Source organism: Odocoileus virginianus, chromosome 14 (assembly GCF_023699985.2).
Source record: "Odocoileus virginianus isolate 20LAN1187 ecotype Illinois chromosome 14, Ovbor_1.2, whole genome shotgun sequence".
NCBI classification, from domain to species: domain Eukaryota; kingdom Metazoa; phylum Chordata; class Mammalia; order Artiodactyla; family Cervidae; genus Odocoileus; species Odocoileus virginianus.
The window spans coordinates 36,603-60,532 of NC_069687.1; the positions used below are offsets into that span (position 1 = coordinate 36,603).

General features: G+C 49.5%; 1 protein-coding gene across 1 annotated transcript; it reads left to right on the top strand.

Annotated features, from left to right (window-relative positions):
* The first annotated feature begins 51 nt into the window (after positions 1-51).
* Positions 52-22,331, top strand: SDHA (succinate dehydrogenase complex flavoprotein subunit A). The gene is made up of 15 exons (XM_020896739.2): positions 52-185; positions 7,789-7,878; positions 8,839-9,000; positions 10,887-11,030; positions 11,245-11,409; positions 12,337-12,485; positions 13,073-13,197; positions 14,686-14,854; positions 15,859-16,054; positions 16,761-16,932; positions 18,517-18,635; positions 19,464-19,575; positions 19,665-19,795; positions 21,289-21,402; positions 21,986-22,331. The coding sequence occupies exons 1-15, from the start codon at positions 123-125 to the stop codon at positions 22,070-22,072; spliced, it is 1,998 nt and encodes a 665-aa protein (XP_020752398.1). The 5' UTR covers positions 52-122; the 3' UTR covers positions 22,073-22,331.
* Positions 22,332-23,930: the final 1,599 nt, after the last annotated feature.

Genomic DNA, 23,930 nt, shown 5'->3' on the forward strand with positions numbered 1-23,930 from the left:
GCGACGTAAGACCCCCGGGCGTGGCGACGTAAGACCCGGGCGCAGCGACGTAAGACCCCGGGCGAGGTGACGTGCGCAGGCGCGGTCTGCGGGGAACCGGCCGACTGCTCCGGAGGGCAGACATGTCGGGGGTTGCCGCTGTGTCGCGCCTGCTGCGCGCCCGGCGCCTAGCGCTGACCTGCACGGTGAGTGTCCGCCGCGGGCGGGGCGCGGCAGACACCGGGTCCCGGGTCCCCTGCTTCGCGGCGAAACGCGGGGGAGGGCCCGCCCCACGTTCCGGAGCCGGCCGGGCGGCGGCGCGGTGAAGGTCACTGCCCCGTGGCAGCCCGGGGCCTGTCCGGGAGCCCGGCGCGGCTGCGAGGCTTCTTGCCCAGCCGCGGGCGCGCCCTCGAAGATTTGGCTGCTCAAGGTCACGCGGCGGGACGCGGCCGGACGGCCGTGGGCCCGTGAGGTGCGGTCTGAGCAGCGCCCCGGCACTCGACTTGCACCCGGCCTTGCTTCTGGGGCTTTGCGCGGCCCCTGGGCACTGACCGCAGAGCGGCCGGGGCGGTCGCGGGGCCGGTGTCCTCCTGAGCGTTTCCTGCGGAGCCCCGTGAGCCCTACTCGGTCGGTCTGTGTTGTGCTTTCCCGAGGCCTGGCTTCTGGACCGTGTCCCTTCCACTCCTGACAGTTAAGTCTTCCGAGTTGATCCTCTGGAATTTTGCTGAAGCACTGAATTTAGAGGGTTTAGTTACTTGGTCCCGTTATGTGAACTTGCCCAGCCACCTAGTTAGTGCTTTAATTACAAAGTAAAGATCGCAGTGAGAAGCAAGCCTTTCAACAATGTAGACTTGATTCGTGCCTGTAATTATACCCACAATGTTTTTCTTTTTAAAATCCTGGTATTAGAGGTTATGCTAAATGTGAGGAAGTTGAGTCGGACATTCTGCCAACCCCAGAAAGTGTTTTATAAATGTTGTCCCATGTTGTTGATGCTTACTGAGCAAAGGTTCCCCCCAGCTCCCCAAATCTTGGGCTGTAAGACACAAGGGTAGCAGGGGGTCCAGAAGCAGGTGATGAAGTCCATGGTCAATGGGGGTAGTTTTAGTCAACCAAGCATAAGCAGACTTCTGAGTGGGCCCTTCTTGTTAGGTGAGATGGCAGTTTCGTCTGGTGGTCATTGGGGAAGAGAGGACGGGTCTGTCAACCTGGACCGGAGCCAGACGATCCTTACTCCAGGCTGCACTTGACCTTCACCCATCACTTGCCCTTTGACAGTTTATGTACGTGTTGCTGTCCTTTATCCAGGCTGGGATATTCAGGAATTCAGCTCTGAGGTTTTAGCTGAAAGTGGAAGTCTCACAAACAACAGATTGGAGCCTGAACCTCTCCTTTCCTGTTGGCTTGATTGGAAGTGATCTTAGTGCAATCTGCTGTTAACTGCCAGCACTGTGCTTCACTGTCTCCATGATTCTTCACCAGGTGCTTGTGTTCGGGTGCTTGTGAACAAAATGGTGAGAGAGAGTTAGCAAAATTAAACCACAGGTTAGATCTACCAAAGATGGTCTTGAGTTTTAAAGTCTTTTATCTTGATGAAAGTAGCTTTTAAAATTATTTCCACCTATGTAAATTAATCTGTCTGCAAGCTGCTTAATGGAATTTAAGGTTGGCAAGAACAGAAGCAGCAAATTAGCAGAACAAAAAGAGAAAGGAATTCATAATCTCCCACTGAGAAATGTTCAAGGACTGTACTCAATAAGAATAATTTGAATAAAGTCCACATAAGATTTATCTTTATCCAATTCTGTGGTGTTTTCAAGTCATATTTACAGCTACTTTCGAGTTACAAAATTATCAAACCTGTTTTGCCTTTGTTTCCTTTTTAATTGTCCCAATATACTGACACAAATTTGCACGCTATTTGAAAGCAGTTAAATCAAAAGGAAGAGTAAAACCATTAACCTTATATAGTTGTTGCTTAACTTCAGGTGATATTTTTCCATTTCAACAAGCTATTCAAGAATAAATCAATTTATTCTAATGTATCGTTCTGAATATGTGTTAGTGGCGTATCTAGATTTACATTATTTAGGCCACTGTAGTAACTAGTAACATTTTGTTTCATTTCTTGGGATAATTACAATGGCACTGGCTTTCAGTTCTACATTCCATGTCCTGTTTTTCCTGGTTCATTTGAAAAATTGTGGCTGGTTTTGGTATGTACCTGGATATTCATCTTAGTTTGGAAGCCCGGAAATTTTTTCCCAGGGATCCCTGGATCATAGGGAAAGTATAGGATCTGGAGCCAGCCAGGCAGATCCAATACCTTGGAAAGACTCCACTGCTCTGTGGCATTAATGAGGGTTCTGTGAGGGAACATGTGAAACTTGTGTGGTGTTCCTCTGTGCCAGGACCTGCAGCTCACAGCCTATCCTCAGTTATCATGTGAATGATGTTTTAAACATCCTTACTTTAAAAACCTTTAAATTTTAAGTGAAAGTAATTGCACATAGTAGCGAAAAAAAAAAAAAAAAGTGAGTACAGAAGTTCTTGTAAGTGAAAAGAAAGAAGACCACCTCTTTCCCAGACCTGTTCTCTAGTGGAATCAGTTCTTAACTGATTTTGGTATTGATGCCTGCTATTTGCCTCCATTTCTCTAGCTAATATGCAGGTGCATTTTGTCCATTTTAGACATTTATTTTTGCTGGTAAATAAGGGTTTAGTTCTCCTGCAGAGGTATGGGTCAGCCGTGGACTGCCGCAGGGGCAGGGGCTTTGGGTGCAGCAGACCTGGGTATAGCATAAGCCGTCTTGGAGGAAGTCGCCATTAACCCCCCTAGGGCCACCAGAACTTACACAGGACTGGGGAAACAGACTCTTGGAGGGCACAAACAGAACCTTGTGTGCACCGGGATCCAGGAGAAAGGAGCAGTGACACCCCCCACCCCACCCCCAAGAGACTGGCCCAGACTTGCTTGCAAGTGTCCAGGAGTTTCCGGCAGAGGTGTGGGTTGGCTGTGGCCTGCTGCAGGGTTGGAGGTACTACCCTCAGGGGCACTGAGGGTAGCAGGAGGTCGCCACTATCTTCATTGCCTCCACCATAGTTTGGCCCCAGGTAAATAACAAGGAGGGAACACAGCCCCACCCATCAACAGAAAATTGAATTAAAGATTTACTGAGCATGGCCCCACCCATCAGAACAAGACCCAGTTTCCCCCTCAGTCAGTCTCTCCCATCAGAAAGTTTCCATAAGCCTCTTATCCTTCTTCATCAGAGGGCAAACAGATTGAAAACCACAATCACAGAAAATAACCAAACTGATCACATGGACCACAGCCTTGTCTAACTCAATGAAACTGTGAGCCGTGCTGTGTAGGGCCACCCAAGATGGACAGACGGGTCATGGTGGAGAGTTCTGACAAAACGTGGTCCACTGGAGAAGGGAATGTTAAACCACTTAAGTATTCTTTCCTTGAGAACCCCACAAACAGTATGAAAAGGCAACAAGATAGGACACTGAAAGATGAACTCCACAGGTCAGTAGATGCCCAATATGCTACCAGAGATCAGTGGAGAAGTAACTCCAGAAAAGAATGAAGAAACGGAGCCAAAGCAACAACAACAGCCAGTTGTGGATGTGACTGGTGATGGCAGTAAAGTCCAGCGTTGTAAAGAGCAATATTGCGCAGGAACCTGGAATGTTAGGTCCATGAATCAAGGCAAATTGGAAGTGGTCAAACAGCAGATGGCAAGAGTGAACATCAACATTTTAGAAATCAGCAAACTAAAATGGACTGAAATGGGTGAGTTTAACTCAGATGACCATTATATCTACTGCTGTCGGCAAGAATCCCACAATGAAGTGAAAGGCAAAGGAGAAAAGGAAAGATATACCCATTTGAATACAGAGTTCCAGAGAATAGCAAGGAGAGATAAGAAAGTCTTCCTTGGTGATCAATGCAAAGAAATAGAGGAAAACAATAAAATGGGGAAGATTAGAGATACCAAGGGAATATTCATGCAAAGATGGGCACAGTAAAGGGCAGAAGTGGTATGGACCTAACAGAAGCAGAAAATATTAAGAGGTGACAAAAATACACAGAAGAACTATGCAAAATGATCTTCATAACCCAGATAATCACGATGGTGTGATCACTTACGCAGAGCCAGACATCCTGGAATGTGAAGTCAGGTGGGCCTTAGGTAGCATCACTACAAACAAAGCTAATGGAGGTGATGGAATTTCACTTGAGCTATTTCAGATCCTAGAAGCTGATGTTGTGAAAGTGCTGCACTCAGTATGCCAACAAATTTGGAAAACTCCGCAGTGGCCACAGGACTGGAAAAGGTCAGTTTTCATTCCATTCCCAAAGAAAGGCAATGTCAAAGAATGCTCAAACTACCACACAATTGCACTCATCTCACAACGCTAGCAAAGTAATGCTCAAAATTCTCCAAGCCAGGCTTCAACAGTACATGAACCGTGAACTTCCAAATGTTCAAGCTGGGTTTAGAAAAGGGAGAGGAACCAGAGATCAAATTGTCAACATCTGCTGGATCATCAAAACAAGAGAATTCAGAGAAATATTTGCTTTATTGACAGCAAAGCCTTTGGCTGTGTAGATCACAAAATACTGTGGAAAATTCTGAAAGAGATGGGAATACCAGACCACCTGACCTGTCTCCTTAGAAGTCTGTATGCAGGTCAAGAAGCAGCAGTTAGAACTGGACATGGAACAACAGATTGGTTCCAAATCAGGAAAGGAGTACGTCATGGCTGTATATTGTCACCCTGCTTATTTAACTTACATGCAGAGTACATCATAAGAAAAGCTGGACTGGATGAAGCACAAGCTGAAATCAAGATTGCCAGGAGAAATATCAATAACCTCAGATATGCAGGTGACACCACCCTGATGGCAGAAAGTGAAGAAGAGCTAAAGAGCCTCTTGATGAAAGTGAAAGAAGAGAGTGAAAAAAGCTGACTGAAAGCTCAACAATCAGAAAACTAAGATCATGGCATCTGGTCCCATCACTTCATGGCAAATAGATGAGGAAGCAATGGAAACAGTGACAGACTTTATTTTTCTGAGCTCCAAAATCACTGCAGACAGTGACTGCAGCCATGAAATTAAAAGACGCCTGTTCCTTGGAAGAAAAGTTATGATCAACCTAGACAGCTTATTAAAAAGCAGAGGCATTACTTTGCCAACAAAGGTCAAAGCTATGGTTTTTCCAGTAGTCATGTATGAATGTGAGAGTTGGACTATAAAGAAAGCTGACCTCCAAAAATTGATGCTTTTGAACTGTGGTGTTGGAGGAAACTCTTGAGAGTCCCTTGGACTGCAAGGAGATCCAAACAGTCCATCCTAAAGGAAATCGGTCCTGAATATTCATTGGAAGGACTGATGCTGAAGCTGAAACTCCAGTACTTTGGCCACCTGGTGCGAAGAACTGACTCATTTGAAAAGACCCTGATGCTGGTAAAGATTAAAGGTAGGGGAAGGGGACTATAGAGGATGAGATGATTGGATGGCATCACCGACTCAATGGACATCAGTTTGAGTAACTCTGGGTGTTAGTGATGGACAGGGAGGCCTGGCGTGCTGCAGTCCATGGGATCGCAAAGAGTCAGACACAACTGAGCAACTGAACTGAACTGAAGGGTTTAGTTCACTTGCCCTACTACCCACATCCTCAGTTTTCCCATTGATTATGCATCCACTTTCAGAACCTTTACTGTGTAGTTCTGTAATTGTGTAGCTTGTACCTGTTCTTACAGAGTAGCTTCTTGGTCCTGATTCATAGGGTGCTGTGCTACATGAGGACTCTCCACTTTGCTCAGTTGGGGAGATAAGTATCTCTGCTCTTCTCACTTGTTGCTCTCTTTATTCTCCTGATTCAGTGACCTGTACTGTTATGCTAACTCTGTTAATATCTTAGGTAGATTTCTGCTTTCTTTTTCATGTTGCTCTGTTGCAATATTTTGATATTTTTGTCTTCAAAAAACATGAGATTAATAAGTGGCATAAAATGAGTTTTATCTAAAGACAGAAATTGGATTAAAATAAAATTGGACTCTCCAAATTCTAAAATCACTCCCCAAATCTGATTTAGGTACAAAAAATAGTGTTACTGTTTTCCACGGGGCGATAATGTGATAATTTGTTACAGATTTCATTACAGTAGCTACTGCTTTTTAAGCTAACCATGTGGGTGTGTGTGTTTGTCTGTCTTCATTCAATGTGAACATCCCAGAAAGAAGAAATAAATACTTAGGGAATCTCACAGTTTCTATTTTAATTTTAACTTGGTATCACAGAGTATGCTATTCTTATTGGTACTATTCGCTATATTTTTATTGTTCAGTTCAGTTGCAGTACTTTATGATATTTTCAAGAACATTTGTATTAAAATTCCTTCAGGGACTTGGTTTATGTTAAAATATGAATTTGCCATTTAAGAAAGTGTAGTAAAGCTGGAGAGTATTCTTTTAAATTCACATCTGAAGGAAAAAATTTAAGTTTTGTCAATAAAGGCAAATGTACTGGAAAAAAAAACAAATACACTTAACATTACCAATGAAAAATTCAAGAATCTACTTAAAACAGTTCAAATCTACTTAAAACTGCAAGAAACTACACTTTTTAAGTAGAGCTATTAAAATAAACTCAGATGTTTGCATCAACCACCACTCAGTTTCTGAGTTAGAGGGAACCTTCTGCCTCTGACGTTCCTCGCTGGTGGTCAGCCAGGTTATCCAACCCCTGCCAGAGTTCCTCATCTTAAAGAAGTTTGTCTGGTTTCAAACAACATATTTGCAGTTCATTTTGTATTTGGAAATTCTCCCTATAATCCACATGTGTTTGTCCCAAAGCATAGTTTCTTTTCTCCACAAAATTGAAACATCTCTTCCAATTGAAGAATAATTGAAGACATCCCTTTTGTCATTGCTGAATGTATTTAGTTCCCAAAACTGTTGTTCAGAATATTCCAAGTCTCTTTTACCAGAGTCTGCTAAAATGTGGTAAGCAGAACGAAAAGACTTGTTCCCTAAATTGCAGACCTTTCTTAGTCCATGAAGAATGTTGCCTCTCTTGCTGGGTTGTGATTTCGTTGCCACCCTTTTCTTGGGTAAATGGTTGTAGGAAGGGACGTTTTCGCTGAGGCTTGCAGTTGTACAGGTTGGCCAGGGACAGGTGTCCAGGCAGGGGGATGGAGGTGAAGTGTGACAGGCAGGGACATGGCTGAGCCGCTGCAGGTGTGGAGAGGGTGACGCAGGACCAGGAGCGTCCCGGGGCCTGGATGCGCGTGTCCATGAAGGGTCAGCCCCGGGCCTGGGGCAGCCTGGTCTGCAGCCTCACTGCCCCCTCCTCACTGTCAGTCCCTCGTCCAGTGACCCGCAGGCCCCGTGTACAGGGTGTGGGGCCAGTGTGAAGAGGGCTGGGGTGGACCCGGGAAAAGCACTCGGTTGTTTGCAGAGCTGCCGCTTAGGCAGCACAGGTGTCCTTCCCATTCTTCTCTAAGTACTGTAAGTCAGGAAATTTGAAAGTGTGCCGTTTACATTTTCTGGGTCATTGAATGTCCTGTCTGGAAACAAGCTTCATGTGGAAGGGCCTTTGCTGATTACCACTTCCTCAAGCTGGGCCTGGGTCCTTAGCCCCTACCTTAACCTTCAGAGCTAAGTGGAGGGTTCCAGGAAAGGTTTCTGGGTGAGAGCGTGCACCTGGGTCCATGAGAAGATTCGCGACTTACGAAATTAGAAGTCCTTGGTTCTCTGAAGACAGTTAGCCCTCCCTCTGTGTTTCAGAAGTGGCCGGCAGCATGGCAGACAGGAGCCCGCAGTTTTCACTTCACCGTTGATGGCAATAAGAGGTCGTCTGCTAAAGTTTCAGATGCGGTAAGTTCAGGGCTCTTTGTTGTAAGTGATTTTCTTGACTTAGCAGAGTAGTGTTCTATACCAGTTTTTTACGTACTTGAGTAACACACAGGTTTTTACTTAAATTCTCTTTTTAACTCGTACCCAAGTTATTTTTGATATGTTAGTAATTATAGTACAGACATGAATAAAGATACTGATGTTTTTGCTTGTAGCTCTTGTATATGTATAAGCAATTGAAACTTCAAGTGAAGTAAACAAAATACAGATGTCAGGTGAACAATGTTTACTGGAATGCGAGGTGACAGACGCCTTCTCAGCTGAATGTGGGCTCCTCTGTGTCTACAAGGCCCTTCCTCACTCTGTTGAAGAAACCGAAATTTGCTTTTGAGGCCCTTTTCATAGGCTCACAGTGGTGACTGAGTGCTATGGCACCTTCTCAGTCATAAATACAGTTTGGACCTCGAACATACTTGGGTTCTCGGTTGTCTCCCAGGTGAATGGACTCTGCTTATCTAAATGAAACAACATTTCACTCTTTTCATGAGAAACTTGCAAAGCATGGTCCATACTACTTTATAAGCTTAGGTTTGTCTAACCATGTATACACAGAGTAAATGTAAAAAGAAAAAGTAAAAAATGATAACTGTAAAGAGAAACCATAATTGGAACTGGTGTTTTGATCTGTGGCATTGCCCTCCACTGCGTCTATGGTCCCATGCTGTGAGTTTCCAGCCTTTCAGCTGATGATGGGTGTCCCAGCTCCATGGATCGGTGCTCTGCCGTGATGGGAGCACCCTTTTAACTTGAGGACGTGCCCACCGAGTTTGCCATTGCCGCCACGGCTGGTGTGCAGCCCAGCACGATGGAGGCCCTCCGGTGGTGGCAGCAACTCCTGTGTGTTGAAGTCCTTCACCGTGACCACAGCCTCAGTGTCCAGCCTAGTTGAACCAGTGACTAACGGGGACTTTTCTTTTCCAGATATCTGCGCAGTACCCAGTCGTGGACCATGAGTTTGATGCCGTGGTGGTTGGTGCCGGGGGGGCAGGCCTTCGGGCCGCGTTTGGCCTCTCCGAAGCAGGTTTCAACACAGCCTGTGTCACGAAGCTATTCCCCACCAGGTCCCACACTGTCGCGGCCCAGGTATGAGAAGGCGCTCCCGTGCTCACAGTGCCTGCGAGGTGCCGCTCAAGGAGTCCTGCCCTGCACCGTGCCCCCTCTGCTCCTGGCACTCGGTCCCCAGGGCTCTCTGCCCACTCTCACCGCCCACCCCTTGGGGATGCGTCCCTCCTGTTTCCACTGCAGTCACGCCCCTGCACCTGCCCCCATCATGGTGTGACCACCTCCCCTGCACTCGCTCCATGTGAACGAGCGGGCTGTGTGCTTGCCCTGTGTCTGCCGGAGACGCAGGGCCAGCCTCCAGCGCTGGGGACGGGCTCTGATGATGGCACGAATGTGCAGCAGAGAGCGGTGGCCTGTACTGCTCTGGATTTAGGGAAGGGGGTGAGTGAGGTGGGAACTTAGGTGACTTTATGGTTGTGGTTTTTCACTCTAGGCACACTGTAGGTAGTGCCCGGCTGACATGCAGGGAGTATCCTAGGGTCACACATGGCTGTCTTTTCTAGTATTCGGGCACATTTCCTTGTTGGCACAGCAGAGGATGTGGTGACTCTCTGGAACCAGTAGGAGCTCCTGTCGCCATCACACCTGGAGCAGCAGCGTTCTTCAGCCACCGAGCTGTCCAGATACTTTGTTCAAAAACTGTGCTTTTTAAACTGAAGAATAAGTAAAAAACTTCTGTGGCTAATTCATCATCTAAAAGGAAGAATAGATATAAACAGATAATTTTAAGTAGTATTGCAAAAATAATACAGTTTTTAGGTAGAGTGCAATATTAATAAAACGGAATGAGAAAAGGGTAGCATGACTTGAATGCTGGTTCTCAAGAAAAGAACGTTTAGTTGGGGAAGGATAACATTTGTGTGTGCACTAGGCTATGTATTTTTGCACTATTTATTTATTGAGAATTTTTTACTTACTAGATAAGCAAAACTCCCAAGTTTGACAAAACTGTTGCCAAGTCTGTGGGGAAACAGGAATTTTTTTACATCGCTGGGGAAGATATAAATTTATATAACCCCTTTGGAAGACAGTTTTATTTTCATATCATTTTTAAACCAGCTTTCTATATTCTGCTACCCTGGTACTTAAGATTTCTTATTAGGAATGTGTTTGGGTTTAGAGTCGGAGGAGGGAGGAAGGAATGAGTTAACTCGTGTGTGTCTGGCCGAGGCTCCTTGCTCTGTGCTAGCATCGATTTGGTAGCAAAACACACAGGAGGGTGAGGGACAGCAGCACCAGCTGGGGAAGGAGCTCAGGAGAGTCTTCCTGAAGAAGTTACTCTTGAGTAACAGTTGGGCAGAGGGCGATTAGAGAAAGTGTCGTGTGTGAAAGACGCTGCCTGAAGAGGAGATGGCAGATTGAAGTTTGGGGGTGAGGTGATGGCCAGCTGCTAAAGTTTGCTCTGTGCTGCGATCTCCTCAGTGACTGACGGGCTGGGCGGGGGGTGGGGGGGTGGGGCAGTGCCCAGCAGGGGGCAGCAGGGGTGGGGAGTGTGGCTCTGAGCCTCAGCAATGGGCACTTCCTGCCTTTAACGCCTGCGCACAAGCACTTCTGGGGACACTGTCATAAAACAGTAGACAGCTCTGAATCCCCTTTATGTGCCAGGCTTGGTAGGAAAGCGGCCTCACCCAGGGGACCTCAGTCGACACTCCAGACAACTCCCTGAGGGCTCGGGCCCCATGCCCTTCTCCCGGGTGAGGCGCCTCAGGCTAGGGGCCTCTAAAACCGGGCCCTGTCTGTGCACGGGGGGAGACCTGCTTCGGAGTCTGCCAGGTGGTGGGATCCGTCACAGACACTGGCACTCGAGGAGCTGGCTTTATCTGCATCTGTTCCATCAGGGGTGGCGGGGAGGTGGGCTGACGGTGCAGCTGGGCTCCCGCTGTGGTTCACAGGCTGCTGTGTTTCAGGGAGGGATCAACGCCGCCCTGGGAAACATGGAGGAGGACAACTGGCGGTGGCACTTCTACGACACCGTGAAGGGCTCTGACTGGCTGGGAGACCAGGATGCTATCCACTACATGACGGAGCAGGCCCCCGCCTCCGTGGTGGAGGTGCGTCCTTGCTGGCTGCGGGCACAGCAGCAGCCGGAGGCCAACTGGCCGGGCGGCAATGAGCTGCCAACACGGGAGGGCTGCTCCCCGGGGCTGACGTTCTCATAAAGGGTGTTCATCCTGGTCTGCAGATTGGTGTTGAAGTTCTGGTATCGGTTAGCCATGAGTGTCCAGGTCCTGTAAGATTCTAGGTGTCTCCTTTTATGTTCCTCAGCTGGAGAATTACGGCATGCCCTTCAGCAGAACTGAAGATGGGAAGATCTACCAGCGTGCCTTTGGCGGACAGAGCCTCAAGTTTGGGAAGGGCGGGCAGGCCCACCGCTGCTGCTGTGTGGCTGACCGCACCGGCCACTCGCTGCTGCATACGTTGTATGGAAGGGTGAGGCGCCGGGCCCACAGGCAGTGAGGGGCAACCTGGCCAGGCATGTGCAGGGTGGGAAGCAGGCCGCTCCGGGCCAGGTCACTGTCAGCCCAGGGGTCGCTTTCTAAGCAGCAGTTACTTGGTTAGTTGTTAATTTGAAAGTGTCTGTTTTTGGAAACGTAAGTGGTGGTCATTACATGCCAGGTTTGACCCTGGCCTCTGTCATGAAAGTACGAGAACAGAACACACGTTTTGAGACTTTTTCCCCACCTCTGAGTTCCTAAATTAATTGATTTAATACTTAACTGTTCAATCTGACTTATGACTTGAGGGACAGTGGTCACTGGATAATCACGGCCAACTTTGGCCCAGTAGTCAATATTCTGAACAGTGCTGCTCTTGAACTCTTGTTTTGCAGGGGGGCACAGATCATTGATTTTCAAGTCAGAATTGTGTGTCATGCAGGGGGCTGGTGGTTTGACAAGTCCCCCATCCTTTTCCAGGGCTGTCAGATCCCAAGTCCGGGCTGCACAGTCCAAGATGAACCCTCTGCTGTGGTGGAAATGTGCTTAGCGTCTCGTTTTACTTAGACTCGGTGGCCACGTGGCAGCAGGCCCCACGTAGCACAGCCTGGTCCAAGTTGGACCCCGTGGTCCATGGCTCAGCCCTGGCGGCGGCTGGGGGGAGCTTGGTGCTGCCTTTGGCGCCTATCAGGGCTGCTTGGAGCTGAGACAAGCCCCACATGCAGCCCCCTCTTCTGGGCTGTGTTCTTTGTACCAATGAGCTGGCATTCGTGGGTTGAAATCTACGGCTCCTTTTTGAATCCATTGTTCCCCTCTGGTCTGCCTGATCCCTCTCCCCTCAGATCGCGGTCTCTAACTGTTCAGGTTTACAGTGCCACTGCAAATGCAGGATCCCTTTTTTTCCATCTTCTCCCCCTTTCAGTCTCTGCGCTATGACACCAGCTACTTTGTGGAGTACTTCGCCCTGGACCTCCTGATGGAGGGCGGGGAGTGCCGTGGTGTGATTGCTCTGTGCATAGAAGATGGGTCCATCCACCGCATCAGGGCCAGAAACACCGTCATCGCCACAGGGTGAGAGCCTGCCTTTGTCATGTTCAAGTTCTCTGCAGGCGAGCTGCGTTTCGGAACTTCCTGTTTCTAGTGAGAATGGAGGCATCGCGGGGCGGTGGGTGCGGCCCAGGCTGCGGGTCACCTGCTGGGCTTGTACCACTGCGGGCCTGAGGGGTGGCACCAGCACCTACCTCAGGCGTGGTCAGAAAGAGTCAGCAGTTCCCAGCTGGGAGGACCTTCGATGAGACCAAGGCCTGGAGGGTCATGTGATGCTTTCTGGAGTAACATCTCTTCTGCTTTGGTGGGTGCTCTGTTTATATTGGTTTCTGGGATAGATAAGTGCTGTTTATTCACATGAAGAAAACGAGTAAAATTCCATCTTATATACTGTCAGGAAGTGAATCCATAAACATTTTTACGTTTTACTGTAAAAGGAGCATTCTTTCAGAGAAGCACACAGCACAGACATGCCCTAAAGCACAGGCATCCCTAGGCTCCCGTCACTGTGGCCAGGGCAGCTCGGTGCAGACGCACCAGAGGCGCTGCCCAGGGCGCGGCCCCGAGGGGACACGTGTGCTATAGCGTCCCTGCTGACCTGTGTTTTCCAGCGGCTATGGGCGCACCTACTTCAGCTGCACGTCCGCCCACACCAGCACCGGTGACGGCACCGCCATGGTGGCCAGGGCTGGCCTGCCCTGCCAGGACCTGGAGTTCGTGCAGTTCCACCCCACAGGTAGGACGCCTTGGGCTCCTCATCTTTCAGGTGATCAGGAGCTACAGGAAGGCCCCTCTGCAGTTACCGGTGCTTGCTTTCTCAGATCTCAGTCCTGAATCATGGCTTCCCCAAGGAGCTTCTTCCCAGGGTCCTCAGGGCGGTGAAGCCAGCGTCTTAGCTTCACCTCATCTTGGAGCGCTCGCGATGCAACGCAGTGGCTGTTGGCTGCCCCTCTCCTCGACGAGGCTGTTAGCTTCCCTGGGAGGCCAGAGCAGGTCTGCCGCTTTACCACTGTCCAGTATTGCCTGGAGAATTCCGCGGACAGAGGGGCATGGCAGGCTACAGTCCACGGGGTCACAAAGAGTTGGCCACATCTGAGCGACTAACACTGACATTCACAGCGCCCAGCACGCGGTAGGGCCGGAGGGAAGGCATTTGAGTGGAGAAGCAGCGCACGTGAACTTAGGGCTGCTGCAGTGACTGAGTGACAGGCAGGCCAGAGCCACCCCTAGGGAGGCAACTTGGGCACGGGCGTGGGAGAGGCCGGGGAGGGGCCCAGGGACGACCTGTCAGCCGAGGAGCAACCCTGTGCTGAAGAACCAGGCACACTCTGTCAGTGTGTTCTTCCCGACCCTGGCGTGAATGAGAAAAAGCAGTGTGTTAGGTGGTAGTTTTATTGTTATTTTTAACCAGTAAGATGTCTGAGACTTCTGATTTCCTCTGTAGTTAGATTTTTTGTTTTGTTTTTTTTGCTTCCTTTTCAATATATGAGAGATAAACTACTGGAAGAAATGGCTGTTGAAACTAGGAAGTCTGAAAAAAGACAGGAATTTGCATCTAGTTCTAAAAGCAAGGTAACCCTTTAGAGCACTAATCGAAGTGTTAGGCTTCAAACTACAAACTACATCCAGCTCCAGGCGTCCTTGTCCTCATCACCTTGAGGGAAGTCGAGGGACGATCGAGATACGCTGCAGCTCCCCCTCCATGCTGCCAGACTTGAGTCTGGCTCTGCACTTCCCAGCATCATGTTGGCGGGCTTGTCTGTGAAGCTGGGGAGACTTGGACTGTCCGTGGTGGGCACAGCCTCCGTGAGGGCTGCCACCATCTGCAGCCTCATCCGTCATCTAGTTGCTGCGGACACCAGCTTTCCAGCCAGGCTTCCTAACCTTCACCAGTCAACACAACTCCGTGGTGTTGAACAGTTAAAACCTGAGCTGTTAAATGTACACTTCGCCATGTTGAGAGGGTGCAGCACAGTCATGGTCGGGGCATTGAGCAGAACTGCGTGGATGCTGCAGCCAGACCTTCTGTGCAGCTGGGCCGCGCCACTTCTATGCTGTGGCATCGCCACCTGCCTTGGCTTTTTCTCTATCTTCTCTCCTGGGAGTTGTGCTCTTTGCACACCCTTTCCTTGCTCCTCCCAGAGTATCTTGGGAAAAGCATTTGCATCTGAAGTATAGACCCAGCAACTAGGTTGTAACTGTCTCATCGGTTTGTTCTTTGCAGGCATATATGGCGCTGGCTGTCTCATCACGGAAGGCTGCCGTGGAGAGGGGGGCATCCTCATCAACAGCCAGGGTGAGAGGTTCATGGAGCGCTATGCCCCCGTCGCTAAGGACCTGGCGTCCAGGGATGTCGTGTCCCGGTCCATGACCCTGGAAATCCGAGAGGGAAGGTCTGTGTGGTCATGCCCCCCCCCCCCCCCACCCCATCCTCTGGTGGCTGGGGTTCGTGTCTGCATTTCAGCAAGGGCTGGAGGGCTCCTGTGTGTGTCAGCTTGCTGCCCACCCTGGAGGCCACGTGCGGTTACCTCTGACAGTTGTCTGCTAGTTTATGGTCTCCAGAGACCTGTAGTTTGAGAAGTTTAGCAGTTAGCTCTGACTCCTTCTCAGATCTGTGGACCAGTTCGTGTGTGTGAGAGTGTGGTGGCTTTGTGTGCTTAGTCACTCAGTTGTGTCAGACTCTTTGCAACCCCATGGACTGTATCCTGCCAGTCTCCTTTGTCCATGGGGATTCTCCAGGCAAGAACACTGGAGTGGGTTGCCATGCCCTCCTCCAGGAGATGGTCCCAACCCAGGGATTGAACCCAGGTCTCCCGCGTGGCAGGCAGATTCTTTATTGTCTGAGCCACCAGGGGAATTTAACGGTGAGCTTCCAGTGCCTGTTGCTTAACCCTGGGTGGATGGGGGCTCTCACGGTGAGTAGGATTTGTTCTTTGTGAAGCAGTGTGAGGTCTCAGCTGAGGTGAGACATCAGGTGTCAGGTGTGAGGTGTCACGTCTCCCTGACACCGTGCCAGCCGTGGCGATGCTGGTTAAATGCCTGGGTTGTGGCCTTTGGACGCATCGTGTGTGCACAAGAAAGAAGGCAGGTTGTTCTTTGGCATGAGAGGACTAATGCATTCACCCAGCAGAACACGGCAGATTGTGACCTCCCGACACTCAGGTGTGAGCCTGGTGAAGGTAGGGTGTCCGCCGTCTTAACAGCTGCATCCCAGCACATGGGGCCCACTTCGGTGCTTGGCTGCCGAGAAGAGATGCCCCAGAAAGGTGGCCTTAGTGAAGGGGGTGCTTTCTCCTGGATCAAAGCAGGTGTTGCCTCATGCACCACGAAGATGCTGTGACCTCATATTTTCTGGATGTCGTTCTTGACCTGTTGCCTTGCTGTTCTCTTCCCCCAGAGGCTGTGGCCCCGAGAAGGACCACGTGTACCTGCAGCTGCACCACCTGCCCCCGGAGCAGCTGGCTATGCGCCTGCCCGGCATTTCAGAGACGGCCATGATCTTCGCGGGCGTGGACGTCACCAAGGAACCCATCCCTGTGCTTCCTACCGTGCACTACAACATGGGCGGCATCCCCACCAACTACAAGGGGCAGGTGATCAGCTGGGGACCCCCCAGAAGTGCTATGTGGTGTGATGGGTGCTGAGCAGGTGATAGGCTGCGGGACCCCCCCCCCCCCCAGAAGTGCTGTCTGGTGTGACAGGGTGATTGGCTGGGGAACTCCCCGCTCCGGGGCTGGGCAGGTGATAGGCTGAGGGGCTCCCCTCCCAGAAGTGCTGTGCGGTATGACGGGTGCTTCTGCTGGAGGGCGGGAGGCCTTGGTACTCCTCCAGTGTTTGCATTCACACCTTAATCAGCTGTTAGCATTTGATTAATTCTTCCTTAGTCATATATTAGGTCGTTTGCAGTTTTTCCTACATGAGTGCATGCTTTCAACAGTCATTTGTGAGCTCTTCACAACAGAGAGCCTTTTCATCAGTGTTTGAGCCCCTCGTCCGGTGAGGTGGGCTGTACTGACGCCTCCGGCCCTCCACCTCCCTGTTGAGTGCACTCCCGCCTGCTGCCCTCCCTGTGTTGCACCCACAGCTGGTGTGGGGCTGCGGGGGCACGTCAGGTGCGGGGAGGGTCTCCTGGGCATCAGATTGCCGTCCTTAGACCTCAGCACAGGTGGCCGGGGAGGGGGGTGGGTAGTGTCTCGGGGGAGGGGGTGTCCAGTCTTAACTCTTCTCCATTCTCTACCCCTGCTGAGGAGAAAGGGAGCTAGGCAGACTGTGCTTGCTAATCTTGGTCTCCTTCCCCAGGTTCTGAGGCACGTGAATGGCCAGGACCAGGTTGTGCCCGGCCTGTATGCTTGCGGGGAGGCCGCCTGCGCCTCAGTGCATGGCGCCAACCGTCTGGGTGCAAACTCACTCCTGGACCTGGTGGTCTTCGGCCGGGCGTGCGCTCTGAGCATCGCAGAGTCCTGCAGACCGGGTACGTGCTTCTTCCAGGAGCCTAGCTGTTTGCAGGGGCTTTGCTTTTTGGTCATATAGTGGGGAGGGGTCGGAGGGGGGTAGTCCTGGTTTTATCCCAGAGAAGTGAAGAGACAGAAATTCAGAGATTTTTATGGTGATAGACCCGAGACTAGACACAGGCTGGGTGGAGTTAGAAGAGTAACTTGAGTCAGGTGTTTTTGCAATTGTTCTGCTCAGAAGTCACTCCTGGGAAATTGTTAGTTTGAAGGGGTTTATCAGATATTACTTGCCTGGTGTGAATTATCTCCAAAGAAATGTTTTAAATAGTAAGTATAAATGAGCAAAATACAACTACATCTCTTAAGGGAGAAAAGGATGAGTTGACGCAAACAAGAGAAGCCTGGGTCACAGCTCTCCCCTCCAGAGAGGCTGGGTTTCTACCTGTGATTTCCCCTGTGGACATAAAGTAACTTCATTTGCTGAGGAAGAGATACCACGTGCTAGTCTGACAACAACTCTAGTGCCCACTTTGCTGAAGCTGGAGCACGATAGCAGTCTCTCAGAGCAAAGGAGAAAATTCGAGGTTCCCTTTCTTTTGACCTGAGAAGAAGGAAGTTTTATAAGAGCACCGTTTAAGGATTACACTTTTAAAACTTCTGGAAATCAGCAATAAGAGGGACAAACTACCCACACACGTAGCACCACGGATGAGTCTATGTCAGGTGGTGCAGTGCAGACCCGAGAGGCCACATGTGTGTGATTCTGTGTGTGGGGTTCTGGAGCAGGGAGACGGGCAGCAGGTGGTGGGGTTGCCACTAAAGGCCTGGGTCACGCAGCCCTGCCCGGCAGCACCAGCAGCCCCGCGAGGTTAGGCTGGGTGCTAAAATCATGGCCGTTTCAGCAGCCTATGTGTGCTACTGAAATCTGTAGACGTGTGCACCTAAGAGAAACTCAGCTTTACAGAACAACTGTTTTAAAGCATTCGAAACAAAAGGGAGCAAAGCCTCCCGTCTGGCAGAGCTCGGCCAGCGCTCAGCCTTGGAGAGAGAGTGACTGCAGGCCTTTGTCTCCTGAGCATCACACCTACATGCGATACCTTCTGCAGAAAACACATTTGTCATCCCCAAACAGCTTAAAAACCCTCAAAAGTGTTTATCTTTTTAGAAAGGCAAGAACAGCAAATCTTGAGGTTTACATAAGAGGGTAAAGAGCCAGGATCAGCAGGAGGCTGTTAGACACCCCCGGCCAGGTCCCTCCCATCCACCCCCACCCCCAAAGTCTGAAAATCAGAAGGATTGGGCAGAGAGAATGGCTCTCCTGCAGGGTGCGGTGTTTCTCCTTCAAAGATTAGTAATGCAAGATTGATTTGCATACATCTAATTTTTGATCTTAAGATATGTTTCTGTTCTGTTTGTGCAAAGATTACTTACTGGACACAGACTTTTTGCCAGAAATTTAGTCTTTTTGTTTACTCTTTGACCCCAAGTCAATAGATGCTTCCTTGGGGACAGGGTAGTTCAGGTAGAATATTATGTGTGCATTTTCCAAACTCCCTGAAAACAGTATAACACATTTGGTGGGGTGGTTTTTTTTTTTTTTTAAGGAGATAAAGTTCCCTTGATTAAACCAAATGCTGGGGAAGAATCTGTCATGAATCTTGACAAATTGAGATTTGCCAATGGAAGCATAAGAACGTCGGAACTGCGACTCAACATGCAGAAGGTAGGAACCTGGACAAGCTTTGGAGTGAGCAGGCCAGCTTCGTTGACAGCCCTGCCGTGGGGTTGCTGTTTCTCAGAGGCATGTTTGGGTCTTCGTAAGATTCAAGTGTGTGCTTTCCATACCGAAGGCTGGAAGGGGGAGCCCAGGGCAGAAACAGCAGCTCCCCGGCATTGGGACGTGGCTTTCTCTTTAATTTCACTTTAAAATGTAGGTACCTGTGGTTGGTGGCTAATCCATCAGGTAACACAGGTTTAGGTCAATTAAAAACAAAACAGCTAGGAATCCAATTATTTTAACATGGGGAATCTTGCTCCATGAAGGAGACCTTGCTCTGTCCACTTGAAATTTCTGTGTGGGAGCGTTTTCTGGAAAGAAGCCCGAATGGTTCCTGTGGCCATACACACAGACACCAGCAAAAGGGAAGAGGTGCATGTGGCCATTCTCAGAGGACTATGGTTCTCTCTTCACGAGTCTGGGCTTCGGAGAGGCCTCGTGGAGTGGTAAGGTAGGAGGGAACAGAAGCGTGGAGAAAGACAGTCCAGGGTACAAGCTTCAGGATGAAAATCAGTAAGCCCTGGCGTGTACAGCAGCATCCTGACTAGTTAGTATTCTTGTACACATGGGAGTTACTTAGCAGGTTTTTAAAGTTCTCACAGACTTCATTTTAAAATCCAGAGTAATAAACTCAGTCTGAATTTTTTAGTTTTTCTGTTGAAGTAAATATTTTATTTAAAAAAAAAAATGCCCAAGAGAAAACCTGAAGGTTTAACAGTTCTTGGCGTGGCTTCTCCGCGTGAATTAAGAGCTTAGAGGTGTCTCACGTCCCAGTCGATGCAGAGCCATGCCGCAGTGTTCCGCGTGGGGAGTGTGCTGCAGGAAGGCTGTGAGAAGATCAGCAGCCTCTACGGAGACCTGCAGCATCTGAAGACGTTCGACAGGGGTGAGTGCGCCACGCCCGCCCGCTGTCACAGGGTGCACAGTCCTTGTTCAGTGGGCCCTGTCGTCTTGACGGCTGCTTTGTGTGCCCAGGAATGGTCTGGAACACTGACCTGGTGGAGACCCTGGAGCTGCAGAACCTGATGCTTTGTGCTCTGCAGACCATCTACGGAGCCGAGGCCCGGAAGGAGTCACGTGGCGCCCACGCCAGGGAGGACTTCAAGGTGTGCCTTCTCCCCGGGCTCCCGTGGCCCGCTGGGCTCCCCGTGACCCGTCAGCCCCCTGCGGCCCGCACTCCCTCAGGGCAGTCTCCATGCGTTTCCCACAAAGCTGTGAGGAGAGCGCCTCACTCTCCTGATCACCTCAACACCTGTGTCCTCGTGTTTTTGGTGCTCCAGTGCTTTCCTCCTTCCGCTCAGTGTCTGCTGCTGCCTCTAGGGCTGGACGGGGTGGAGGCGAGTGCAGCCGGCGCTGCTCACTGACTGGCCCAGTGACCGGCCTGCCCCTGGTCTGGAAAGAGCTGTGGAGCCTCATCTCAGCTCACTCTTCTTTGAATGAACTGATTTTTATGCTGAGCTCACCTGCCAGATTCTGCAGAAAAGTGCACCTAGCACGTAGTAGTTAGATTTTCCTGGAAGGAGGTTTTTGGGGTGGCAGTCAGGTTAGGATTAGGCACATTTACTTTACCTGAGCCGCTTTAACACGACAGACAGGCAGTCTTTGGTCCAGGACCATGTTTGGACGGCTCAGCTAGAGGCTGAGCAGGAAGAACTGGATTTTGATCCACTAGACACTGGTTGGAGCTGCGTTAGATTTGCCAGGTACTTAGAAGAGGACATTTGTGAGCACGCTCGTCCTGTGTGCCTGGGACAGAAACCTTTCCTGGAAGCTGGTTGGTTCCTGTGGCTGAGATGTCACCGAAGACAGGCAGAACCCCCTCACCTGGAGTGGGTTGGGGTTGGCGGGGCTTGCCCCTCCCTGGGGTACAGGTGCAGCAGTCAGGGAGGTGTCCATTGCCCCAGGCAAGAGGTCTGGCCTTGCTCAGCAGAAGCTGCAAGTGGGTGGATGTGTGGGGTTTTATTTGAAGAGGTTTTGTGCGTCTTATCGGTTACCACATGCAGGGTATCCCTTAATAGCATTCAGCTTCTCTTTAAAAGTTTTGGAAAACTTAAATGGCTAAGATTAGAACATTAAATTAAAAAGGCTGAAAGAGAAACTTGGAGTCTGAAAGAGTACAGAGCAGAAAGACAAGGAAGGTATTTGATAAACTCAAGTGCATAAAAGACCAGTTAAATTCCAGTACCCATCCACTGGTTGTGGAGAGAAAATGGAGAAGTGGAGTTCCGAGCCGTGCTGTGCTGCAGGCCTGCTGCCAGCCCTGTGGCTCAAGGGCCTGACCTCATCAGCGCTGTGGGGGGATGGGATGGACAGGGGCAGGTAGGGGTCCTTGACCAGGCCAGCCCAAGGTGAGGGGTTGGCGGTTCATTGGTAAAGGCCCACGGATGTGTCTAGAGGACTGGCCACTGGCCAAGGGATCCCAGATCTTGTTCGTTTTATCTGCGTGTGGTGCGAGTTCTTGCTGTGTGCTCTTCTGGGTCAGGTCTGCACACTTAGTTTCAGTGGGAATGATGAGTTTGCCGTGCTTTCTGGTTGTCGGGCTGTATAGGGTATTTGTTGATGGCATTTTCTGAAATAAACTTACTTTCTGTGGCCTTAGGAGAGGATTGATGAGTACGATTACTCCAAGCCCATCCAGGGGCAGCAGAAGAAGCCGTTTGAGCAGCACTGGAGGAAGCACACGCTCTCCTACGTTGACATCAAGACTGGGAAGGTGCGTGGGGAACGGGTTCCACCTGTCCACACGGGCACATGGCCTGGCCCTCAGGTGACGCAGGTCAGCATTCGCTGAACTGTGAGGAACAGCGTGGATTTCAGTTGACTGCTGACAGATGAGAGACATCGCTGAAAACACACTGTCAGTCAGGCTTCTGCCTGGAAAGGAACCCAGCAGGGGCAGATGGTTCAGAGGGCCGCCTCCTGCTTACCATTTTGAAATAGTTACCTCAAGTATCGTGTGCATATAAACTTCCACTTAAAAGTAGGAAAAACTGCAAATACATGATTTACACATAATTAAATGATGACAGTGTATACAAAGTTTTACCTGCTTTTTAAGCGTTTTCAGTTTAAGTTTGAATTTGAAGCGTTGAGAATTTGATACAGTGTTATTTTAATTGTTGTATTCCATATGTGAACTTACATAATCTCAAGTTCGTTACTAAAGAATATTCCAGTAAATACCTTTGTTTTTAAGTTCCTGAATGTGTCTTCACACCTGCTTTTACGATTTTTCAAAAGCACAAGAGTGTTGTGTGTACATTTCTCTGCTCATCACTGGCTCTTCTTTTTTTAAGGTCTCCCTGGAATACAGACCTGTAATCGACAGAACTTTGAATGAGACTGACTGCGCCACTGTTCCCCCAGCCATCCGCTCCTACTGAGGAGACTGAGGCATCCCCTCTCCTGTAATTATGTATAATAGCTCACGCCTGCGTTCAGGTCGTAACCGCCTTCTTGATTGTGTCCTTGACGGACTGAGGAGGCCATCTGATAGAAATTCCTACCAGAGGCCAGTAACTTGCCAGTGATCACCAGCCAGGAAGTGTTCAGCCTGCCTTCATCCCTGCCTCCTTCTCGTGAAATAATAAAACTAGATGACACAAGTTACAGACTTGTGTTTATGTCCAGGTTCACCTGCAATATTGTACTGTTTGACTTGAGGCATACTTATTGACCTGAAATACAAAACATAACTACCTTTCTATTCTGTTGCATCAAAGTCCAGAGATTTTGCTGTGGTGTGTGTGTAAGTCATGAGTTTTGGTGCTTGACAGCAAATGAAGACAACAGACATTACCTGCTAGGTCTTAGCAGGCTAACGGTTTAACACCTGAGCGTGTGTCCTGAATAATTTAAACGACCAAACACTACGCGACGGTGATGTGGGCACGAATGGATCTTCCTCCCCATGCAGGTGCTGCTTGGAGCCGCCTCACGAGGTCTCGTCTCGAGGCTGGATTCTGTAGAATCCGGCCCGAGGTGATCGGGTTCCTTCATTTCAGATTGTTCTTCTAGGTTAGAGATTGCTCAGAACTTCTGGCTCAGTAGGTCCTGGGATTGGGCCTGAGAATTTGTATTCCTAACATGACCAAGGACCACACCTCAAAAACGGCCTGTGTCGAATGATGTGGTCCAGCAAGTATGAAGGAGGTAATTTTTAGGAGGAAAGAACATGTGGAAAGACTGCATGACAACCTCAGACTAGTTTGCCCAGCCAGTGGGTACTATGAGGAAGTATGTGCCAGGGCATTTTGTAAGCTGGGTGAAAGTGTTAACATGGGCATCGAGCAACATTGAAGTGTTAGGACAAGGAATTTAAAGCTGGCATGGGTATCCCTGAGGCATGAGAGGGTAACAGGAAGGCTGATGGTTGCAAAGGATGAGGGTGGTTTCTTGATGTCACTGCCACTAATTCTGAACCAAAAACAAACCTGTTTTCATGAGTATTCTGAGACCCGGGAAAACCACTGGGGAGTGGGTAATCTGGAAATGTAAGTCTCTGTGAAATTCCTTTAGTTAAGGATATGCAGGACAGAATATTTCATGCTGAAAATGTTAAGCAAATTGACAGACCAGAGAAGTAAAAGAAAAAAGAAGAGTCAAGATAACAAGAAAATAGAATACTGCCCAGAGAGCTGTAGATAATTTCTAATATGGATCAAAAAAAGGTAAGATACATCGTAAAAGATTCAGACCTGCAATAGCTGTAGCCACATCGCTGTTTATGTTTAAGGTCACTAAAATTAAGGTTTTCTTCCCCAGTCATCTTGGTGTGTTTCGGGTGCTCCAGGACCACATGTGCCTAGTGGCTGCCACACTGGATGGCAGATAAAGGCAGTTCCATCACTGCAGGAAATTCTGGGGGCCAACACCAGTGTAGATCTAAACCTATACCAAACCTCTGTTCAGTACATTGACTGCCACTCAGTAAAAAGCCAGAGTTAAAACTGGAAGGTCACTGACTTTCATACTGGGTTCTGACAAGAATACTGGTTGGAAAGGAAGGGGGGAGGGCAGGCACAGTAAGCCTGTGTCCTGGAATTCCATGCCAGGCTGGGAAAGGCAGAGAGAAGGAAGGGTCTCCAGTGTGCAGGAGCCATAGTGGTCCTGATAAGCAAATAAAGACAAGTAATGAGCCAGAAGGCAGGAGGAGAAGGGGACGACAGAGGACGAGATAGATGGCACCACCAGCAGCGGACATTAGTTTGAGTAAACTCCCGAGAGTTGAAGGACAGGGGA